This window comes from Neofelis nebulosa, chromosome 1 (assembly GCF_028018385.1).
Source record: "Neofelis nebulosa isolate mNeoNeb1 chromosome 1, mNeoNeb1.pri, whole genome shotgun sequence".
Classification (NCBI taxonomy): domain Eukaryota; kingdom Metazoa; phylum Chordata; class Mammalia; order Carnivora; family Felidae; genus Neofelis; species Neofelis nebulosa.
In genome coordinates this window covers 106,059,963-106,083,189 of record NC_080782.1, presented here as the reverse complement: position 1 = coordinate 106,083,189, position 23,227 = coordinate 106,059,963, and the positions used below count along the sequence as shown (strand labels likewise).

Genomic DNA, 23,227 nt, shown 5'->3' with positions numbered 1-23,227 from the left:
AGAGAATATGCAAGAAATACAAAATGATGAGACACAATATATTGGGAAACCCCCAGACAAATGATTGAACCTGTCCTCACAGCAGTGCCCCCCGGGTTGCTTAGACCAGTGGAGGCATCTTCTCAACAAAGTGTGCAGTCTTGAGAGCGGCCTCTGCGTCTCTGCTGTCCTGCAGCTCTCACTGACTTTGAAAGTTCTCCACTGAGCGAGTCCCTGGTCTCTGCCGAAACCTATCCTTGGACTTGTCTGTTGTCAAGTATCAACTCCCTTTTAGGGCTGTATTTGGTATCTTTGGAACCCCTGGGGCCATTTTGCTGGCCTACGGTTGTCCCCACTGCCATAAACCCATCCTGTGTCACTTGGATCTGGTGATACCCTCGTCCCATTTGGACACTGCTGTTCCACCTGAGATGAAACAGGCTTTCTTCCCGGAGGACCTCCCTGCCTCCTCGCTTTCTTAATAGTGTTAAGGTTATAACCCTCACTCACGCCACCGCATCGTTCATTTTGCCATATTCTGTAAACCCAGGGCACATAACTTACGGAGTTCAGCTCAGTGGCTGGGTATTTGATATGACCACAAAATTTTCCTCTCAGAGTCAACACTTGTAACAGTTTGTTATGTTTGCTATGGCTATTTTTAAAATAAATTGTTATTTTGTTTAATAAATGTTAAAGATACAAAGAAAGCCTTTCCCATCCAATCCCTTTCTTCTCCTTGCCTCCCCAGAGGGAACTAACTCTCCTGAAGTTGATTTGTGTGGTTTCCATGCAAGTACAGGCCCTAGATACTTTATGTGAAACTCTAGAGCCCAGTGAGTCTTGGAATTAATTTTCATGTTTTAGAAAAGTAGCATGATCCCTGTACTGTACATAGCAGCCCAACAGCACCTGGCCAGCAGTGCATAATCAAATATATTAATATTTCTGCAGCAGCCTTGAATCAACAGTCACACTAAGTGGATTAAATACATATTTTAAATAGCTTTCCAATCAGTCCGGTCGATGCCATGCCATCACAAGGATTACTGTAAACTTATGAATAACCTTCAGGGTTTTAGGGTTTTGAAATCTTGGATACAGAATTGCGCATATCGATTTACCTCTGAGACCTGTGTATAGATTTTTAATTCTATTTTTTTATTTGCTACTTTCCTTACCTTCACTTTATCATTAGTGCATCTCTCCTGCTTGCAGTGATTTCATAATTCTTTTCCTGATTTCTGGAGTTGATTTGGTTTGTGTCTTATTTGTTTCTTCCTACTGAAAAGTGTTTAAGACTGTGCCTGTTCTTTCTGAGTGGAGATTTGGTTTATCTCATTACTCTTTCTAGTAGCGTTCTCATTTTTATGGCTTATAAAACAGTCTCATTACATTATAAAAATTCCTCTTTGTCTCAGTATGTACTTATAAGGTGTTTTATAATTTCAAGGTATGAGGGCATTTTTAAGCTTTAGTCATTAATTTCTAGGGTTGCTTCATTGTGATGCTTCAGTGTTTATGAAGTGTATTATTAACCTAATGACAGGTTTAAAAAAAAACCTGCTAGAACTGAGATTTCAAATGAGTGTTACCTTTACAAATATGCTTATTCCAATCATGGTTCTGTTGCTCAAAAACTTCTCCATTTTGTTTTGTTTTGTTTTGTTTTGTTTTGTTTTGCTTTGAGAAGTGCTTGTTGAGTTTACCTCTCAGGAAAAACAAAAAGAAAAGTCTGTTTGCTTTAGAGTTAAAATTCTTATATTGATTAAAAACTGTTCTTTAGCTATTCACTTTTTGTACATTACGTTGTCCTCATAACTATTGAGTGACGTTCTTCAAAAAGCAAATCTATATGCAAGGGACTAAAAACACTCAGCACTACTGAAGCTACTTTAAAAACAAACAAACAAACAAACAAACAAAAAAACGTGTCAGCCAGAGAAAAAAGGGCAGAGAAATCTGCTTTTTAAAACAATGACATTGGTGAGAAAAGTACATTCTTCATCGCTTCCCCTTTTTACGCAGGGCACATACTGATGTGTCAAAGGGCAGCATGCTTTGTAAAGGAAGGTCTCTCATTACTTTATTTGTGATCACACATCCTAACATTCATTTTATGTTACTCACCTGAAAGTCACAGTGTTTGATTGTGAGTAGCGGTAGGAGCGAGGTACCATACTCAGTTGAGAACTAATCTGTCATTTCATGCGCCCAGGTTCTCTGGTTGTCACTTTCTTACAGTGGCTTTGAGTGGATCCTGCCCATTTTCAGAGCCTGAGTTTCCTACAAGAGAGGAAGCTATCTTCTGGGAAATGGTCTCATAGACAGCTGAGATGAAATATAGAAAGCATTTTGACCTCTCAGAGAAAGCAGCAAGGGTACACATTTAGACACTAATTATTATAGTTCTAACATGAAAAGGCAGTAGTATGAAATGGTGATGTCCCTCCCCTAGGTTCACTGCTTTGCTCGCAGATTCACTTGTCTTTCTTACTGAGGTGGTCCCCTAACCTCACTGTGGTTTCTCGTAGTCCTCCTCTTCCTCCCAGGAGAAGCTGCATCAGTTACCATACCAACCAACGCCAGATGAATTGCACTTCCTGTCAAAACATTTTTGTACTACTGAAAGCATTGCCACGGAAAACAGATGCAGGAACACCCCCATGCGCCCCCGTTCCCGAAGTCTGAGGTGTGTGGACCTGATTGAAAAATGTTACTTAACTGGATTATCTGTTTTTAACCATTTCTAGGGAAGCCTTTGGGTGGTCCCATTCATCTCAGTGTTAATTGATTTGTGAACTTCTCTAAATAGAGAGTGATTTTCCCATCTCTACGTGATGTTGTTAATTACCACTGAAAGGCATCTTACTGTTTTTCTTTCAATTTCTCTCAATTTGCTAATTGCTATAGTAGCAGTAATCATGATGGACCAAAGGGACCTCCTATAAAGCCTTCTTGCCATTGGAAATTCCAAGACAATCTGATTGTGGTGTAGGAGCACTTAATGCTCTTATTTTAGGAGAGTTAAGCTTGGCTAAAAAGGAAGGACAGCAAAAATAGAGGATTTTCGTTCAGATTCCACATTATAAAAGTTCACCCCTATTTTTCATTTTTTCTTCACATCATGAGTTTTACTTTTTTCCAGGAACATGAATGCATTGTTAGGAGTTTGTCTCCGTTGAATTTTGACATTTGGTATCTCTTACGGTTTTTTTTTTTAGGAAGCAGACTCTAAAACAGATTTATGTTCAGGATGCTTAGTAGGGAGTGCTCAGGATTTATACTTGTAGAAAGAAGGCAAGCAAGCAAAATGGGGCAGAGGCAAATGAAGCCGTCACACAGCTGACTCCACAGGGGACTCCGGGGATGGCATGACCTGTCAGAGTTGTGCTTCTGGGCCAAGTGGCCTTTTTTCTTTATCCCTACCTCAGTCCCTGGGTGCAGCACCCTGGCAAGGACGTGGCTTGGATGGGGTGGCTGCATCTGAGGCCATCTTTGAAGGGACTGATGGCTGAAGGCTTCTACAGTCCCAGCAGCCGGGTGACAGGTCCTTCTCTGCCGGACGCTCAAGGCAGTTTGTCTCCGCAGTGTGATATCTTGACGCTAGAGTTGGAATACTTTCCTGTTTAAGATTTTATTAAGAAAATAGTTTGTCAGGTGTTCAGTTGAACATCTGAGTTTCCTGAGGAGGGTTTTCCCCTTTGTATTTTTTTCAAAGTAAGCTCTACACCCAACATGGGGTTCTAATTCAAAACCCTAAAACCAAGAGTCCCATGCTTTATTGACCAAGCCGGCCAGGTACCCTCCCCCCGCTTTGTAGTTTTTTTATTTAGCATCATAAACTGATAGTAAATGTAGCCACGCTGAATAATTTGGGAATGAGTTATTATTTTGAGTTAGGGAATAAAAGACCAATTTTACGAATTCATTTAAAGGCGTTGTATTTTACCACATGGGTGCCCATTTTATGGTTTTATGAAAGGAGCTCCTTGGGTATCTGGTGCAGGCTATGTTCTTCCTGGAATGTAAATACTCGCACTGACGTTGCACGACTGTATACCACGAGGAACACACACGAACTGCTATTGAAATAATGAAAACGCACAACAGTTCTCTGCCTCTCTTTCATATTGTCCAAAGTGCTTACCTCAGCATCCCAAATAGGTATTTGCTAGGCCAGAAAATGGATTTCAGTGGCGACACCTGTGCCACGGGAGACTCTGAGACCTTTTCAGTGGTACACGGCAGAGCTCAGGTGTACAATAAAAGTGTGAAATTACCCTGTTCGTTGTGTCCTAGATGTTGCTGTTCATAATGATCCTATTTTGTTTTATATTGCAATTCATTAATTGGTTTCCAAAACGACACAAATGCATCCTACGTACAGAATATAAACTCAATTTAAGAACGTTTCTGAACTAGTTTTGCATTGTAGCTGTAATTATTTTGTGGCATTCCATTTCTTAGGCTTCCTTTCTGAAATCCTCTCCAGGGTGTCACCATGTGTGGGTATGTATGTACGTACTAATGACTGATTTTGTAGTTTATCGCCTAATACACTTCTCTTACGAAGGTTGTATAGTCCTTTTGATCCAACCAATTGTTTATAAATAAAAAACTTATTTTCATTTCATGCTGAGGCAAGTTTAAAAGGGTAATTTGCTTTGCTTGCAGCCCCGGACGTTCTCCCGCCTGCTGTGACCATGAAATAATTATGATGAACCATGTCTACAAAGAAAGGTTCCCAAAGGTAATGAATTGAATCGAAGATGCCTAGCATCAACGAACAGGCAACCTGGGTGTAGCGTGTGTAAGGTGGTTTTGTTACGGGAAGTAATGGTCCAGTCTAGTAGTAATGGGCTGGGCTTGTGTAAAACAGCACCATAGCTTCTGAAAAAAGTAAAATCACTCAACATTTTTAAAAAATGGCTGAGGACTAGCCATATTTGCTGTGTGAGCTGCCTCTAAAATGAATCCTGCTGCTTGTCCCACCCACTGGGTAGGCCTGATGAGGCACCCCAGGGAGAATGAGCCTCTAGACCCTCATGTTCCCTCTGCCCTAATCTGGGCCCCATTGTGAATCCTCAGGCAGCAACTGTTTTACTTCGTTAGAAACCTATAGAGTAGTATGTGGTGAATGTCTTTTGTTTTGTTTGTTTGTTTTTGACACACACACACAGAGAGAGAGAGAGAGAGAGAGAGAGAGAGAGAGAGAGAGAGAGAGAATATTCCAAGCAGGCTCCACGCTGTCAGCCCAGATCTCTTGTAGGGCTTGAGCCCACGAACCGTGGGATCATGACCTGAGCCAAAATCGAGTCGGACGTTTAACTGACTGAGCCATGGAGGCGCCCCAACCTCATTTTTCTTTTCTGGGACTTCCTATCTCTTGAGCAAGTTGATGTCTTCCCCTATTAATTTAGAAGGGAGGGTACAGTTGCAGTGTTCCCCACTGGGCTTGCAAAAGGAATGCGAATTGAGCCAGGGAGGACTTGTCGAAGAGTTGTTGCCAGACATCCTGGCTGCAAAAGCCTGCTGTTTGATGGTTCCTGTTACCTAGTATCCACGGCCTTTGCACTAGTATTCCCGCACATTTTGGAGAAGACAGTCTTTCCATTGTGTTCCTGTTCCTCCCCCCACTACTTGTATAGCCCCAGGCAAGAAAACGAAAGGAAATCTCTGGTTTCATAAACCAGTAGCAAAATGCTTATTATTTGCAATGAACCCGACATTGATGTCATTGATTAAAGCTGTCTTAGCTATTAATTACATGTCACTTGCTCACCAGGGAAATAGGTCCTGACTCACGTAGTTAATGCTGGTTAGGATTTTAGAAGGGGAGCAGGAGGCCAAGAGAAACCCCCGCCCCCTCATAGACAATATAAGCAAAGGATACTGATTAGGCAGTAGGGCATCACAGAATGAAATGAAGGTTGGAAAGGAAATTTTCTATTTATCCTACCTAGGGAATCTCCTTGGCTTTTTACATGTGATACAGCTTTTTGAGAGAAGGATAAGGATAATGTAAGATGCTTGTTCCTGGTACATTATAACCTACTGAACAAAACAACTCTTGCCTATCCTATGGAATTCTAGCAGCAGTCTGAGTTTTGAATAGGTAAAAACATAACCTGATATTTTTGAGCATCCATCTGAAAGAAATAGCCCAAGATCTAAAACGAAAGCATAACAATTCACGGTATTGTTTGACTTGCAGAAGCCTTTATAGACCATCTTATATTTGATAGGACAGAAAAAACAATTATCACCCTAGGGTAGTCACTTTCCCTTGTATACCTCAAATTAAGAACTTCCTTAATTCCACAGTTCTGTCCCAGGATGTTACCATAATTACTAGTTTAGTCCTGTGTTTTTCTTTCCTTCAGAGGCTTTCCCTGAAAGGGATAGAATCAATATCCAAAGCTGTTGAGGCTGCTGTTGCTGCTTTAAAAAAAAAAAAAAATAGATTTCTTTTTTCACAACAGTTTTAGGATCACATCAGAATTGAACAGAAAGTACCAAGAATTCCTGTATACTCTGATGCCCACCCAGCCCCCTCCCTGACATTCACACCCTCCTCCCTTCAGCATCCCTCACCAGTTAAGAGTCGATGAACCTGCAGTGACACATCATCATCACCCAGAGTCCATAGTTAACATTAAGGTTCACTCACGGTGGTGCGTATTATGTGGGTTTTGACAAGTATGTAATGATGTTATGTATATACACCGGTAGTTTCTAGAAACTAACAATTTGTGGAGGTGTCTGAAGATGCTCACTAAACGTGATGATTGAATTGTCCACTTGTGTGTTTTGTCGTCTTACATCTGTGTGTGCGTGTCTTCTCTAAATAGGCCACGGCTCAGATGGAAGAACGTCTGAAGGAAATTATCACCAGCTACTCTCCTGACCACGTTCTTCCTCTAGCAGATGGAGTGCTCAGTTTCACTCACCATCAGATTATTGAACTGGCTCGAGATTGCTTGGATAAATCCCACCAGGGTCTCATCACCTCACGATACTTCCTTGAATTACAACACAAATTAGATAAATTGCTGCAAGAGGTATGAACCACCATATAAAGTTTTCGGATTTGTTTTGCTTTTCCCCTGAAAAAAGAAAAATTTCATGAGTGCATTTGCTTACACATTGTAACCATGAGATAGAGTTCATATTCCAGGGAAGCAAAGAAGAAAAAACTGATTGCTACTTGCTGTAAATTGATTCTCGTCATCATTTATAGTAGTAATAGAAAGTTAATGTAATAACCTTTACAGGAACCTTGGGACCCAACAATCTATGGCTCTGGGATAAGTGGATTGTAAGGGATTTTCAGGCAGTGATTTTCCCCCCACCCCATCCATAAAGTTATAAATTGCCTGAGTGCATGTGCGTTATTTGATGATGCTATCTAGTTCTAATATCTGGAAAAGCTAAATGGAAAATTGCTGGCTCCTTCCAGGCCATGTGTCCTATTAATTAACCTGCACATGGTATTGGGTAGTAAATGGCAACTTAAATTCTCATTAGTGTCAGTTCCTCTTCTAACAAAATATCCAATTTCCAAAAGACCGATAAACACAGGTACCTGTCTAGGTCTAATACTTGAATGCGTAGCTCCTGATAACACCCAGGGCAGGAAGGAATGTGTATGGTAGAATGGAATTAATGCGTATACTGCTCTTGTGACTGAAATTGATCAGCCACAGCCTACAAGTAAAACCTATTTCGTCTCTATATTTAGATATATTGTATTTCTCTACCCCATAGGGCGTAAGTTATGCCCATGTCAGCAAAAACCATAGATTGTTTTTCTAAGCATGAATATGTAAATAATTGCATGGAACTGGAAGAAAATATTAGCATCCTAGTTTTCTAGAAATTCATCTGTATTTGCCCCTACTGAATTGAGTTCTGGCAAGATGAGAAGATGCCTCTCTGACTAGAAGTCACTATTTTTCTTTCCCATCCAGACATCCCAACAGAGTTTTCTGTACTCTGTGCCCATTTCTCATATTTCACCCTATTGTAGTTCATTAAGGCAGTGTTTCTCAGAGTGTTTTAGGGGGCTGAATACCTTGTTTTTGCTTTTCATTGTTAATTTCCAATTTGTCTTGCGCTAATTCTCCTATAAATTAAAATGAAAATAAATTTATAGGAACATGCATTTGGGTGTGCAAGAAATGTTAAAAATGTAAGAGCTGCTAAATGCTTGCACTCAATTATGGTACCTGTGTCATCACAGATTGGTAATAGCTCAGGGACCAGTCCCAGCATAGGTGTCTGTGTTGAGCAGGGATTTTGTCTGTTTTGTTCATCTAGTGTGGTGTCTGGCATATAGAAGAACTCTTGAATGAATGGCTTCTGACCTCCCCTCATTTAACTCCCTGAAGTCCACTGTCCTCCTTACTGTCTTGTCCTCTGGACATTTTACTGGAACAGTTCTCTTTTACTGGAATATTATTATATTCAGCAATATTAATATCTTCCTTTTCTCTCTTCATAACACCCCTCCTTTTCAATTCTTCTGTTGTTGTTGTTTATTTATTTTGAGAGAGAGTAAGGAAGGGACACAGGGAGGGTGAGGGAATCCCAAGCAGGCTCCATACTGTCAGCACAGAGACCGACGTGGGGCTCGAACCCACAAACCATGAGATCATCACCTCAGATTTCACCTGACCTGAAATCAAAAGTCAGAAGCTCAACATACTGAGCCACCCAAGAGCCCCAAGATATTTTTAGTGCTTGTGTTTTTTCTCTGCTTCTTCCAAGAGCTCTTCCTCTAACTTGTGTTTTCTGAAAGTTAGTTTTCCCATCATCTGATTTGTGGCCCACTGCTCCTCCCTCTGTTCTGGTGATCTTGTTGGCTCTCTTAAAGACCGATGAACTCTAATGGCTTCCTGTTTGTATCTCCGACCAGCAGCTCTTAGCTTTCAGATTCATGTGTCTGCCTGGCTAATGAGTATCTTTCCACGTGGACAGTTCACTGAGACCGTAGTCCTGACTCCCAAATTCTTAATTCTCTGTGGCTGTAAGAACATTTATTTAATCACATTCTTCACTGGCTCCTTTCTGCCTATAAGTAAAAACCCTAAGATGGCACATTGACCATAGTGCAGTTTCGTGCTCTGTTTTGGGTTTTCAAAGAGGGCTCTTTGAAGAACATGGATCACATCCCAATCGTCTTCAACTCCCTGGTGCCTAGCACTGTGGCTGATACTTGCTTCCTCAGTAATTATGGAAGGAAGGGAAGGAGGGAAGGAGAAAGAAGATATGTGTATATGCATGTCAAAATGCTTGATTCATTACAATTTATTGTCAAATAATTCACTTCTGCTGTTCCTTTTAATCCAACAGCTCCCCCAAAAAAGGCTAGGAACGCAATGCATATTACTTGCTATGAGAATATCTTGAAAATGACATTTGTTAAATGGTGCATTTTGAAACAGAAGAGGCAGATAAGGGAGTAACTCTGTAGTCAGTCTCTGTGAGATGCTCCTTCCTTAATTCCACAGTTCTGTCCCAGGATGTTACCATAATTACTAGTTTAGTCCTGTGTTTTTCTTTCCTTCAGAGGCTTTCCCTGAAAGGGATAGAATCAATATCCAAAGCTGTTTACGTTGAAATCCTGCCACCCCCTTCCCCCCACCACACACATTTAATTTTGTTTCTGTCTAATAGACCTGGCAGATTGTTTCATGGCAATTACAAAAAGAAAATTTTGGGTTTCAAAAATCATCTGAATATGCCATATAGCATAATATAATTGTTGATATTTAGAGAAATTTGTCTTTTGAGCAGAGAAACGTGTTTACTTGTGGTATGAAGAGCATTGTTGGGTTGTCTTATTTATCTTCACGGATAAACATTTTCTTCAGTCCTTGTGTGAAAATTAAAACTATCTTCAGAATGACATTGACAGTGTCCTTCCAGAGTTTGGAGCTAAAGAGTCACAGGGAAGCTTGTGCCTTTCAGATGGAGTCCTTATTGTGGGAATTTCCTTTACCTTCCACAGGATGCAATTGTTGTTAGTTCCCAGCTGTGACTTTGTGTGCCTGGTATCTCCTGGCCACTTTCCCCATTGTCAGTCTTTTGTAGACCCAGGCAAGGTCCCCCTATGGCTTTGAGCAGGTTGATTTAACTGATGGCTTTTTAAAGTCCTGAGGTCTAGGTCTGTTCCATATGAAATGCTTGATGTCTCCATTTGTTTTCTCACTTAGGTGTATTTAGCCAAAGAAAATAATATCCATAGGAAACTATAACCTACTTTCAAATATGGGTCTTAGTATTTTTTGTAGCAGCCAGTACTTAAAATCTAAACACAGGGTATCCATTAGTGTTGGCGCTTGCTCTTGGCAGCCTGGAAACTTTCTTCTCATGCTGTGTGATTTTGTTTGGTGTTGTCTTAACAGAATTCCTCCCTCCCCAATAATGTTAGTATATAAAATATTATTTGAGTTAATACAACCCATTGTATGTTCTGGCTTTGGTTATAGCTGATAATTCTTAGAAGTAAGAAGTAGGAATGAACTGATTAATTTTAGTTAAAAAAAATTTTTTTTAATGTTTATTCTTGAGAGAGAGAGAGCACGAGTGAGCTCGAGTGGCGGGGGGGGGGGGGGGGGGCAGAGAGAGAGGGAGACGCAGAATCCGAAGCAGACTCCAGGCTCTGAGCTGTCAGCACAGAGTCTGACGTGGGGCTCGAACTCGTCAACCACAAGATCATGACCTGAGCCGAAGTCAGATGCTCAATGAACTGAGCCACCCAGGCACACGATAACATAAAATTTAAAAAGATTTAAAGTCAAATTTTACTGAGTTGAGTGCCTAGGTATAATTTATTCAATATGCAAAATCAAATTGGTATGAATATATCCACGTATAAACGTTATCTCCCTCACATTTGAAATCAGCAGTGCACACTTCTTACAGGTCGTAAATAACAAATTTGTAGGCTAATCATGGTGCACGTGTAAAATATATTTCATGACTGTGTTAAATGTCCAGCATAACAAAAGCAGCCCTTCACTGTGTTAGCCATTTCATAGCTAAAGTTGCTTTATCTGGTAAATCAAGGTCCCTTATCAGCCTCCCACTCCACTTATATCATGTACTTAATGCATCATAATCTCTTAATCTCTCCATCATTCATGGTTCACATTACGAGTTTTAACATTTGATTTTTACACACCGAATAGATCAAAGTTATGCAATTGAAATTTAGCTAATAGAGCCATTTTGTAGGTAAAGAATTTTAACAGTGTCCATTTATGAAGAGATAATGTCCGCTTATCTGTCTGTGAAAGGTATTTTCTAAATCACTTAATTTTCAGAGATTTGTAATTATCTAATTAGTGTGCTTTGCTGATTTCCTTTTCCACTGAATAGAGCAACTCTGTATCATCTTTCTTGTAGGCTCATGATCGTTCAGAAAGTGGAGAATTGGCATTTATTAAACAACTGGTTCGAAAGATCCTAATTGTTATTGCCCGCCCAGCTCGATTATTAGAGTGTCTGGTAAGTTGCCCCTAGATGTGACTCCATTATTTACTGTTAACTGTGGGAAAGCAGTGACCATCAGAAACTTTCAGTTTCTTTGGCTTCGAAGACTAGAGTCAAATGGAAAGAGTCAGCAGGAACTACAACTTGTGAATGTCTATGAGGACATCCTGATGTGATTTTTGTTTTCTGGTTTGAAGTAAGAGTTCTAGGATTTGTGCTGTATTCAGTGATAATCCCATCACATTCTGGTCAAATGTGAAAGATAATCATGAACTAATGTGCTTGTTAACCTTAGCATAGATACTGGGTGACAGTTAATTTAAAACACTTTGAGCCTTACTTTTTTGGTGTTAGCAAGATGCAGAGAAAGGGACACCAGCAATATGATATATAATAATCTATAGTTATTATCATCTGTTTTTAAAATGTGGCATGTTAGAAATAAATGCTAGGCAGCAACCAGCTTGGGCAAGTACCCCAGCATCTCATACAGACCTCAAGAAGTGAGACTTTCAGAGATTAGTTCGTTTTGTCAGTCATTTTCCTATTTAAAAATTTTTGTTTTATGTAATTCTGGTTGAAATTTGAGTCCACACTGTGAACACACATGAAGCTTTGAGCCTGAGAATAGTTTTAAGGGGCTTAGCACTGTATCAACACTCACTTTTAAGTTCTGCTAGTCACTAAAGTATTTGCAACACTTCAGAAATATTTGTACCCCGTGCAGTACAGCTTTGCGGTATTACACATGCACACACATACGTATAGGGTGGGATTGCTAGGGTTTTGCCCTTATTTTGATTAAAATTCATAGCTTTTTTGTAATAGTGGAATGTTCACTGCCCCCTAAAAAATATACCAGTGCATTGAGAGTCACAGGAGAAGGGAAATCTTGAGACAGGGCGGGGCATGGTGGAGTAGGTCTTTCCATCAGTGGCCAGGACCCTTAGAACCACAGAATCAAAAGCACCATTTGGCTTTGTCTCTGGAAGGATAAAGGGGGAAAAATACTCTGGATGCTTCTGGGAGGAGAACTGTGTGACTGGCAAATGCCAGCAAAAGGAAGTCTGATTTTGTACTGTGACTCGCATTGTACTTTTTGAATTATGCACCACATGCGTGGACTTCCTACATTTGTTTCATTTGAGGGAAAATACCACTTAGCATTCTAACCTGTTTCTCTGGACAACAGCAGATACGTGAGTAGACAATCTTGCCTTAAAAGAGGAAGTGAATTTTTTCAGTCATCGCTCCACACCAGAAGAGAAAAAGTAAAAGTATAGCCTATCAAAGATAGAAACGAGTGAGCTCAGAAGTAGAATTGAAAATGTTGCTGTTTTCAACACTATTTGAAGCTCTGTTGAAACTGGAGCTTTAGAGTTTTAGGGAACATTCCCCAACCACTGGTCTTATACCTACTGTTTCAGGCTTGTGCTGTGTATCATTGTAGGTTTACAGAAAGGGCACTGAGTGTATACGCTCCTTTGGCTTTACTCTCTTTACAGCGAGCTTTCTTTATACATAGACTTTAGAAACCCTTGAGTAATTCAGGTGAAATGCTGATATTCTAAAGTTGCCTATTTGAGGCATTAATCAAAATGGGTAACATCCTGGGGGGATAACATTTAGGAAATACGACTGAAAGTAGCAACTGTCATTTAAGTCCGTAAACATAATTGTTTACGACACATAAACCCACGGCATCCATCTAGAGTGATGGAATCCTAAAGATTTTTATTCCATCCTAGAAGTAACAGCCAAAGGGAGTAAAATACATGAGTAAGATGTGCTACCAAATTTTTAAAATAGGCACTGGTAATCGAAAACATTAATTTCATATTTTTCTTTCTTCATCTTCACATTACGGGAGTATTAACTTTAGGATATACTGATAAAATGGTAATATTGAGATTTTAAAAAATGTTTTTGGATACCTCTGTACTAATGGAGTTTCCTGCAAAACGTTTGAGAATATATATTCTAGCATTGCTCCTTTTGTGGCTGTTTATGGAGAAGGAGAAACTGAATCTTCTGGATAAGATTTCTGGATTTTATTTTATTTTATTTATTTTACTTTTTTAATTTTACTTTTTTAATTTATTTATTTTGAGAGACAAAGAGAGCAAGAGGGGGAGGCGCAGAGAGAGAAGAGAGAGAATTCCATGCAGGCTCTGTGATATTAGCGCAGAGCCCGATGCAGGGCTTGACCTTACGAACCTTGAAATCATGATCTGAGCTAAAATCAAGAGTTGAATGCTCAGCCCACTGAGCCACCCAGGCGCCCCCTGGATTTTAAAGTTTTAATCAAAAAGCATAATTTAAATGTTAGACTTGTTCATTTCCAATGAGATAGATTTCTTAAATGGAGCATATACAGAACCTCCAAAGTTACATTATGAGGAATTTGGAAGTGGTCGTTCTGTGAGTTACCAAGGACTTAAATGTACTGCCTCAGAATATGAAAGGCTTCAAATACAAGGTGAGAATTATATACTTTTTAAAATCATTTGCTTCCTTTCTGCACAAACCACAGCCATGTATATCCAGCAAATGTTACTGTGAAAGGAATTGATGCACTAAAACCTCAGAGAATTTTGGCTCAAGTTAGTTTCCATCTGTGTTTGTCTTCTGCTAGGAATTTGATCCTGAAGAATTTTACTACCTGTTGGAAGCAGCCGAAGGCCATGCCAAAGAGGGACAGGGTATTAAAACTGACATTCCCAGGTACATCATTAGCCAGCTGGGGCTCAATAAGGATCCTTTGGAAGGTGAGTCCCTGGGTTGGGCTGGCCTTTTACTTGCCTACGCTCTGTGACTTCATACAAGAACTTAGCAGCTCTTTACTTTTGCCACAAGAAAAGGTGAACATGACCTATTTTGTGTTGTACCTGCAGTATAGGGATAGGCCTTGAAATCCTAGAGGCCTGTCAGCCTGACAATGCCAGAGTGTCCTGAAAGGGTTTCGGTTTCAGCTTTCTCTGTTTTTTCTCCAGCAAAGCTCCGTTGGGTTCTCCTCAAGTGCACTTGTACTTTTGAAGATGTTGCTAAAGAAATTAATTATAATTAAATTAAAAGTGACATTTAAAGGAATTGGGGAGTAATGCAACTGATGATAGATATAGATCGGGCGCAGTGTTGGTAGATCTGTTTTTGCACGTAACAAAAAAAATCACGAAAAAAATGATAATATACAGGAATGTCCGTCGGGGGGGAAATGTTTTTTAAAGCGTATGAAAGCATTTGTGGTCGGTTCAGATGAAAAAATACATCTTATGCTATTAAATACACACAAGACTAAGCACCCTGTTAGCGGTTCTTTAAAAAATCTAATACTGGTAAATGACCCCCCACCCCCACCCCGCAGCCCCCTACCTTTTCCTACTCGTTACTGTTGGGGTGGTCATTTAAAACACTTGAGTTACATACTGCCTAAAAAGAGTCAAAAACAATCATAGGCTCCTCTATTCAAAATTGTCTTCCTGGTTCATTAAATTGAATTTGCAAACAGTGTTTATCTTGCTAAATTGTTTGTAATGATGGTGACTGTTGGCACAGATATTTTCCCATCTAAAGCCAGGGAACCTGCTGCTCTCTGCCCTGCTCTCCTATTTCCCCTGCTTTGTTTGCTCTTACGGCCATCCGATCTTTGCTTCCAGTGAAATGATGCATGCATTACTGGGAGATAATGCCAGATAAATTTATACTGTACTGAAAGCAATACCACAACAGATTCATCACTTATCAGAGACTGGTGGCTGCTTTTCTGAAAAGTTCCCTGGGGAGAGATTTTTCCCCATGGCTTTTAAATTACCATCTTTACCTTTTTGAATCATGAGTCTTCAGAAATGGTTTAAATCAATGAAATAAAAAGGGCAGATGTTTAATGGTATTTAGATGAGTTTTAAAAATCTCTTCAGGCATTACAAAATGATGCCTTAGCTTCCTGCTTCAAAAGCTGACTCTTGGTTCCATTCCATTACTACCCACTGCTTGCAAATAATATGTATTTCTCAGATAATAGTTATTTAGCAGAAATCCTATTTAAAACAGAACCATCTTTTAATTTGTTTTTTTATGAAAATAATTGGAGTGGGGAGGCTGTCAAAGTATATTATAGTGACTGTTCACGCTGGTAGAGTTAAGGTTGTTTCAGCCCTTGAATTGTAGAGCGAGTGAGCACTTCACACTTTTCTTACCTGGAGGGAAATAACACTGTAGGCTGAACTTTGGTAGGTGAATAATCTGAGGCCCATTTGTGTACCTTTATAGAGACTCTAAATAAATTTTAATAGTGATCTTGGACCAGTTTTATGTTTAGTAATGCAAATTTATCACTGGGAGTTGTGTTTTTAACTCTTGACACTTTGTTTTCTTGATTCAGATCTGAGGATCATTTTTAATCGATTTAATATCACTTAGCCTGCTGTTATTACAAAATCTGGTCTCCATTTGTTTCCCTTCTTGTCAGCATCTGCACTAACAGGCCTACAGCCTGACCTTTGAAAGTCTGGAGTGAGGGTGTGGAGTGGGAATGCCCAGGTCTGCACCCCGGGACCAGCCCTGCAGGCTGTGACCTTGACCATGCAGTTGATGGGCCTCTTTGTGCCTCAGTGTTCTTTCCCTGAGACCAGGGTAGTAGTACCTATTCATAGAGATGTTTTTAGGATTATGTGAGTTATTTCTCTACCCAGGATACAGTAATGCTTAATAAATGTTAGCTACTATTGCCCTTTTATTCCAACAATATTCAAGTCAGTCTCTTCCTTGAGAATCCCTCCAACTGAACACATTTTGGTTCACCTACCAGTCCAACAATATAAGGTCCTAGTCAGAGAGGATGTTGACATCACTGGAATGACACCAAGGAAGCACGTAGTTAGTACTGAGCTCATTTTTAGTCTTGAATTTCGGCTACTGGTAGCCGAAGTCTACACTAAGTCTTCACTTAGTGTAGATTCTGGAGTTTATTAATTTTTATCTGGAGACAACACTCCATTGTTGTTTTGCTTCCTATCTTTTATGTGTAATCTCTCCCAAAAAGGATGATTATAATTATAAGAATATGAATACGTGAAATGAGAGCCTAAGCACTCCTTTTAGATGCATACAAAAATAGGTAACTAAAAACTATAACTTATGTATAAGTTATTATATATATAATATATTGCTCAGTGGATGTGAAAGAAATGGAGCAAGGAATGCTCAGCCATAAGTTGAGAATCATCTTTGAGCTGTGGTCAGTGTATCTTTGATGCCTTTCAGAGCCTGGGAAGACTTGCCTGTCTTGAGAATCCTATCATAAGAATAATCATTGACACACACACCTGCCCCAACCCCACCCCATGGTGATTGTGTCGACTACTGAATCCTGCTAGCTGAAGCAGAACCCCAGCTCTCAAGTACCCGTGTCTAGGTGTTCATAAGAAATAGGGTTCTATAGAAGGGCATATAATGAACAATTTCAAAAACGGCAGCTGGTGGCTCTTACCATTTTTGATTAAGATTTTCCCATGGGTATATTGAAGTAGAGAGCAAAGTGTTTTTAATATCAAAGATATTACTTCTTATCTAGTTATAATTGTTGTATTTTTCTTAAACTTTGCTTTTTTTTTGTTTTGTTTTTAATTTAGAAATGGCTCAGTTGGGAAACTATGACAGTGGGACAGCAGAAACACCAGAAACAGATGAATCAGTGAGTGTAAGTGTCTTTCTTGATGAAATATGTTGGTTTTTCTGTTTATCAACATCTGGAGATTTGGAGTGTGTTAATTACTTTGTCTCTTCACTAAGCATGTATTGTGCTTCTATGTGCAAGGCAGTAAGCATATAATTTTAGTCCTTTTTTTCAAAGAGAAAAAAATTAATAAAAAGAAATCATGCATGAAAAAAGAAAAATGCTAAACTTGAATATAAGATCAATGATGAAAAAGGGCCATGTGCTACTAAACATACAGAAATTGACCTTAGTCTTGCCAGTCCAATAAGATCTCCCAAGGAAATGGCGCAGGAGATGGGGCATGAGAAGTTGCTAGGATAAGAAGGAGCAGAGGGAACATTCCAGGCCCAGGGAACATCCTGGGCAAAAACTGTGCCACAAGGGAGCAGAGTGCATCTGAGAGCAAGGGCAAGGAGACCACAAAGATTGGAGAGCTTGGGTAAAAACCTGACATACAGGTCCTTGTTGCTCATCTTTGTCAAATCTTTTCTTTCAAGGAACAGTGGGAAGCAGGTGAACTTTGGAGGAAATGGGTGTGTTTGTGGGGTGGAGACAAGTAGACAGGAGGATGACCCAATCAGAGTCATGGCTTCCAGTCTTCTGACTACAGTCCAGACAGTAGATGGGGTGAGGGGAACACACAGGGGTGACCACAGGGAAGCCACTCAGGAGACTATGCAGTGGGACAGGTGACAGTTTCAGGATGCCGTCATCCTGGGAACCAGCCTGGAGCGAGTTGGGGGTGGTCAGAAAAGAGAGGTAGCTGTATTGCCTGGGGGCTAAGAACCCAGGCTCTGGAGTAACATTGCCTGGATTTGAAAGCTGGCCGTACCTCTTGCTAGCTGTGGGAATCTCTGTGCCTAGTTTCCTCTTCTGTAAAAAAAAGATAAAAGATTAAATGAGATAGTTTGTGTTAGATGGTTAGGTCAGCGCACTACTAAATGCTAAATAAATGATAGTTGGCGGGTGTTTTGTTTGTTTTTTGAGAGAGACAGAAAGTGCCTATGGGGTGGGGACAGGGGCAGAGAGAGGGAGGGAGGGAGAGAGGGAATCTTAAGCAGGGAGCCCTACTTGGGGCTCAGTCTCAGAAGTGTGAGATGAAATCACCACTTAAAAGCTCAACCATTTAAGCCACCCAGGGGTCCCAATAATTATTTTTGTTAATTCTATCATATTTGTTACAATTTTGAATTGGTTTAGATTTAAGTTTTTTTTGGGGGGGACAGTCACGAAGAGCCATCAAACTAGCAACTATATATATGGTGTGGAATTTTGGGACACTCAGGGATAGTTTTGGGTGGAGTTCTGAATGACATAGGAATCATCCGTGGGCATGAATGAGGTCACCTGCATGCAGAAAAGTTAATGAGACAGGTGGGCTTTGAACAGCCCAAAGCTTGGGGACCCATCAGAGTGGAATAGTGGAACAAGTGCATGGTCCTTGTCCCGAATTACATTTTCTGTGATGGGGTGTTAACAGTGATGACTGGACCTAAGACTTGTGCCAAAGGCCAAGGGGAAATAGAGGACAGAAACAGTTGTTGGGTTGACCAACTAAAGTAGCCCAGAGGCCAGGGTGTTGGGTAAGTTACCTGTGGGACACGGAAGTCATCCAGGATGGTGAGAGAACTCGACCAGAGAGGAAGGTGGAAAGCTATGTACCTAAGTCTCCAAAAGATGAATGGGACAGCATGTTAGCGCATGACAGCCTCGGTTTGGAGAGGGTGACACGTACCTTAGACTCATAGGATTTCTTCTAAAATAATAGGAAGGGAATCCTGGGCTCCACAGGAGACGCAAAGAGGCTGTCACTGCTCACCCTCTCAATGCTCAGATACATGGAGTATGAGAGAATTAAAACATAACACTTTGCTTATTGTTTTCCTTTGAGCTCAACTTTTTATTTTATGTTTTTCCTGAAGTTTATTTACTTGTTTTGAGAGAGACAGAGAGGGAGAGAGAATCCCAAGCAGGCTCCACACTTACAGCTCAGAGCCCAGTGAGGGGCTTGAACCCACAAACCAGGAGGAGATCAAGATCATGACTTGAGCTGAAATTGGGAGTTTGATGCTTAACTGACTGAGCCACCCAGGCGCCCCTGAGCTCAACATTTAAAGAGCTATCTTTTTGAAAATAGATATTTAAAGCCTCGTAAGAATAATGATAGGGAAGTAAAGAAAGGCACACGGATTGTCTGTTCGAGCGTCTTTGTTGCCGACTATCTTTTCCAAACAAAAGGTACCGCAGAAAGGACACAGACATTCTCTGGCCAGGGACAGACCAGAGTTCATGTATCCATCAGCTCATGTAGAGCCACAACAGCCCGTTCTTTCCCGGGTGACTGAAACCTGAATTAAGGCTTGACGTTTTGGACTTAAGTCTCAAAACATGAAAACACCAGGATGAGGCTGACAAGAATAGTTTACAAAGGTAAATTAAACTTGGAAATTTTCAAAAGCTTGGTGCCTTCATCTCCCAGAAATGGGGGTTCACGTACATGAGACTGAGGCTCTGTCATGAGAAGTAGTGGATCAGCACTGCTGTGCGGCATTGATCTTTAAAGCTGTCTCTCAGGTTCCTTTGGCTGCAATACTGCACTTCAGCGTATTAAACACCAGAGTTTAGGGGTGCCTGGGTGGCTCAGTCAGTTGAGCGTCGGACTTCGGCTCAGGTCATGATCTCATGGCTTGTGAGTTTGAGCCCCACGTCAGGCTCTGTGCTGAGAGCTCAGAGCCTGGAGCCTGCTTCAGATTCTGTCTCCCTCTCTCTCTGCCCCTCCCCTGCTCACGCTGTCTCTCAAAAATAAATAAATGTTTAAAAAAATTTTTTAAAAAACTGGAGCATATCACGCTAATATTATTTATGTTGCTGTTAAAGTCATTGTCTGGAGTTTTCAGGTATTTTCTAACTTCCATATTTTGTTTCCAAGAGCTCCAATGCTTCCTTGAAACTTCAAAGGAAACCTCGGGAAAGTGATTTTGAAACGATTAAATTGATTAGCAATGGAGCCTATGGGTGAGTAATTCAAGAAAACTCTCTATTGTATCTTAACACACCTGAGTAATGTATTCTTCACATTTATTTTAGGCCAAATAGATGTCATTAGGGACTTGAATTTTCAGATTACCGCTCCTTCACTGGTGGCTATAATGTGCGGCCAAAATCATTTTTCATTTGGATACTCCATCAAGAAAACGTATCAAGTGACCTGGAGTTATTTTAGAGGTATGGAGAAGGAGGCTTTATGAAGTCATGGAAGGTTTTTATATAAATTCCTGTTTCTGCCTCCTTTATTCCACTGTTTTGAGTGCTGTCGTGCCTACTCCTGGTTGTAAATAGGCATACACACGCATCTACCTCTGGATATATATAATCTTTATCTCTAAACATATTTACACTCCTATATAGCATTACTACTTAAGAATTAACCAGTACTTTGCAGTCTTACCACCAGTCAACCTTGTGAGACAAGTACTGCAGTAAAAAGACTGCTTGAAAACTTAGAGCAGTTCATTTCCTTTAGTCTTTATATCACATCAAGGTTTTGTTTTTTTTTTCAGTTGATGTCCGTACTCTGATCACATTAGTGGTGCCCCTTTCTTTTTTTTTAATTCTTTTTATGTTTTATTTACTTGTTTTTGAGAGACAGAGAGAGAGAGAGGAAAGGAGGGACAGAGAGAGAAAGGGAGAGAGAGAATTCTAAACATACGTCTGTCAGCGTAGAACCCAATGTGGGGCTCAAACTCACGAACCGTGAGATCATGACCTTACCGAAACCAAGAGTCAGACGCTTAACCAACTGAGCCACCCAGGCGCCCTTGTGGTGCCCCTTTCTTGATTCATTTTCATAGACATAAGCTTTTCTTCTCACAGTGTAGGGTCAATGGTGACAAGATCCTTCTGAGTTCCTTAGAAACAGGAAGGGTAATTAATACACATATTGTGTCCTGATCCATCTTAGACAGCCCAAGAGCTCTAGTTTAATTAAGTATTAATCTCAATTCCATCTGTATTTGGAGAGCAATAAACAATCCCATAGACATTTATTGCCATTTGTCACACATATGAGCAGATGAGATAAAAGCGATTTCTGTTACGCCACAAGGGATGTTTCTCCTTACGATTTTTTTTTTTACCTAATATTTTCCACACCATTAACTTAGTGAAGAGCTTAAATATTTGTGAGTCCTTCCTGTGCTTCACTGATTTATTTTCAGGATTATGTCAAATGGTGTATTTCCTGATGTCGCTTATAAATGTTTTCTGATATTTTATTTTTAGAATATTTTATTTTGTTCAACAGTCCTTTGAAACTTGTCCCCCTAAGGAAACTATTTGGGTATAGAGTTGTTTGTGAGTTTCATTTGTTTGTTATTTGGTTTTAGTTCGTTTTAGTTTTCAAGATCATGTGAGGATTTCTTCCTTCATTAGGGAAAAGACTGAATTTAGATTTAATGAGTCTATGGGTTTGAGCCCTGGTAGACTTTATTGGCAGTGGAATTCTAGAATAAGATGATCTGTGAAGCACCACTTGTATAAAATTTGGGCATATATCTTAGCACTATTTGGGGTTCTAATTGGTTGAGTAAACTCATTTGTAGTGCAATTAAACCACTGTATAGTAGATGAGGTATATCACACTTCAGGGAATGGCTGGGAATATACAAGAAGTTAAACAAGCTGTGAATCACTAAACACCCAGAATGCAGGCCAAGCCATTAATGGGCTTACAAGCTGCCTGTGGGAGCTTCTGCCCATCAGCCAAAACTTTTTTCCTCTTTTGCTCTTCTCAGATTTAATCTCTCATTACATCTCTGACAGATTTCCCCTTCATTTTAATTATTTTTAGTTCAAAATTTGAATGGGGCTCTACCCATTGGTCCACCCAGTCAGGAGACTGACTGTAAGCTTATGTGTTCCAGTGGAACACTGGGTAGATGATCTGGGGCTTTTGGAGGTTTCCTTGACATGTGTCACAGTCTGCCACTCAGCATCCGTGGCTCAGAGTGACACCGATGCCTCGACTTTGTGAAAATTGCCCGGCCTGGGAACTAACCCTCTCATTAGGAGGGGCTCTAACACATCAGCATTTTCTCCGCATCATACTTAGTGACGGTTCATGTTATGAAGCCAACCTGCTAATTTGATACCATCCAGTTTCCTTCTCTCCACGTTACGTGTTTCGGATCCCTGACTGGAAGTTAGATGTCCCTTCACGCCAACTCCACTTCGTAGAGAGCTGACACTTGCCGTGTGCCCGGCACCGTGTTGGTTTATATATACTGTCTTCTCGCAAGAGCCCTGGGTGGTGTCGATATTATTTCCATTTAGATGTGGGGAAAGAGAAGCTTGGATGCATGGATGGCCACAGGTGTGCTAATTCTAAACAGTGCTCTTTCCTTCTCTCAGTATTCTTGTTACAACTTAGAGCCATGTTCATTGGGTATAGAAGGCCTTCTTCTCGTGATTCCACCTGGATTTTTCAATTACAGCTTTGAATATTTTCAAAGTGAAAGAATAAAATTGACTTAAAAGATTTTTAAAAACGAGGTCCAAACCTGGGTGGCTCAGTTGGTTAAGCATCCGACTTCGGCTGAGGTCATGACCTTGCATTTCGTGGGTTCAAACCCTGCTTGGGGCTCTGTGCTGACAGCTCAGAGCCTATACCCTGGTTTGGATTCTGTGTCTTCCTCTCTCTCTGTCCTTCCCCTTCTCGTGCTTTGTCTATCTCAAAAATAAATGAAACATTTAAACAAAATTTTTTTAAAGACTAAATTTGAAAGGCATGACATCTCCCACTCTGCTTTACTTTCTGGCTTTGCTGTGCATCAGTCTGTTTTACCCCTCAAAAGATGGGGTCATTTACCTAAGAAAGCCATGAGACCCATGTGTGCGGGTTGATGGCCACCCCTCTCTCCTTGTAGCCTTTTTTCTAACACGTGCACTCTTGTTCCCACGTACAGATCTGCTCGCACGGATTCACGTATTGCCTCTCAGACTTAAGCATAATTTTATACGCATCAGACATTC

General features: G+C 40.4%; 1 protein-coding gene across 14 annotated transcripts in view; it reads left to right on the top strand.

The window, feature by feature from the left end:
* Positions 1-23,227, top strand: part of MAST4 (microtubule associated serine/threonine kinase family member 4) — a 568,580-nt gene that overhangs the window by 500,852 nt on the left and 44,501 nt on the right. For all 14 annotated transcript variants that reach the window (XM_058730754.1, XM_058730743.1, XM_058730735.1 and 11 more), the window contains 7 exons: positions 2,514-2,671; positions 4,657-4,732; positions 6,834-7,043; positions 11,395-11,496; positions 14,117-14,249; positions 17,112-17,179; positions 20,127-20,212. In XM_058730754.1, coding sequence (XP_058586737.1) covers positions 2,514-2,671; positions 4,657-4,732; positions 6,834-7,043; positions 11,395-11,496; positions 14,117-14,249; positions 17,112-17,179; positions 20,127-20,212 — 833 coding nt within the window. The remainder of the gene's footprint in view (positions 1-2,513; positions 2,672-4,656; positions 4,733-6,833; positions 7,044-11,394; positions 11,497-14,116; positions 14,250-17,111; positions 17,180-20,126; positions 20,213-23,227) is intronic.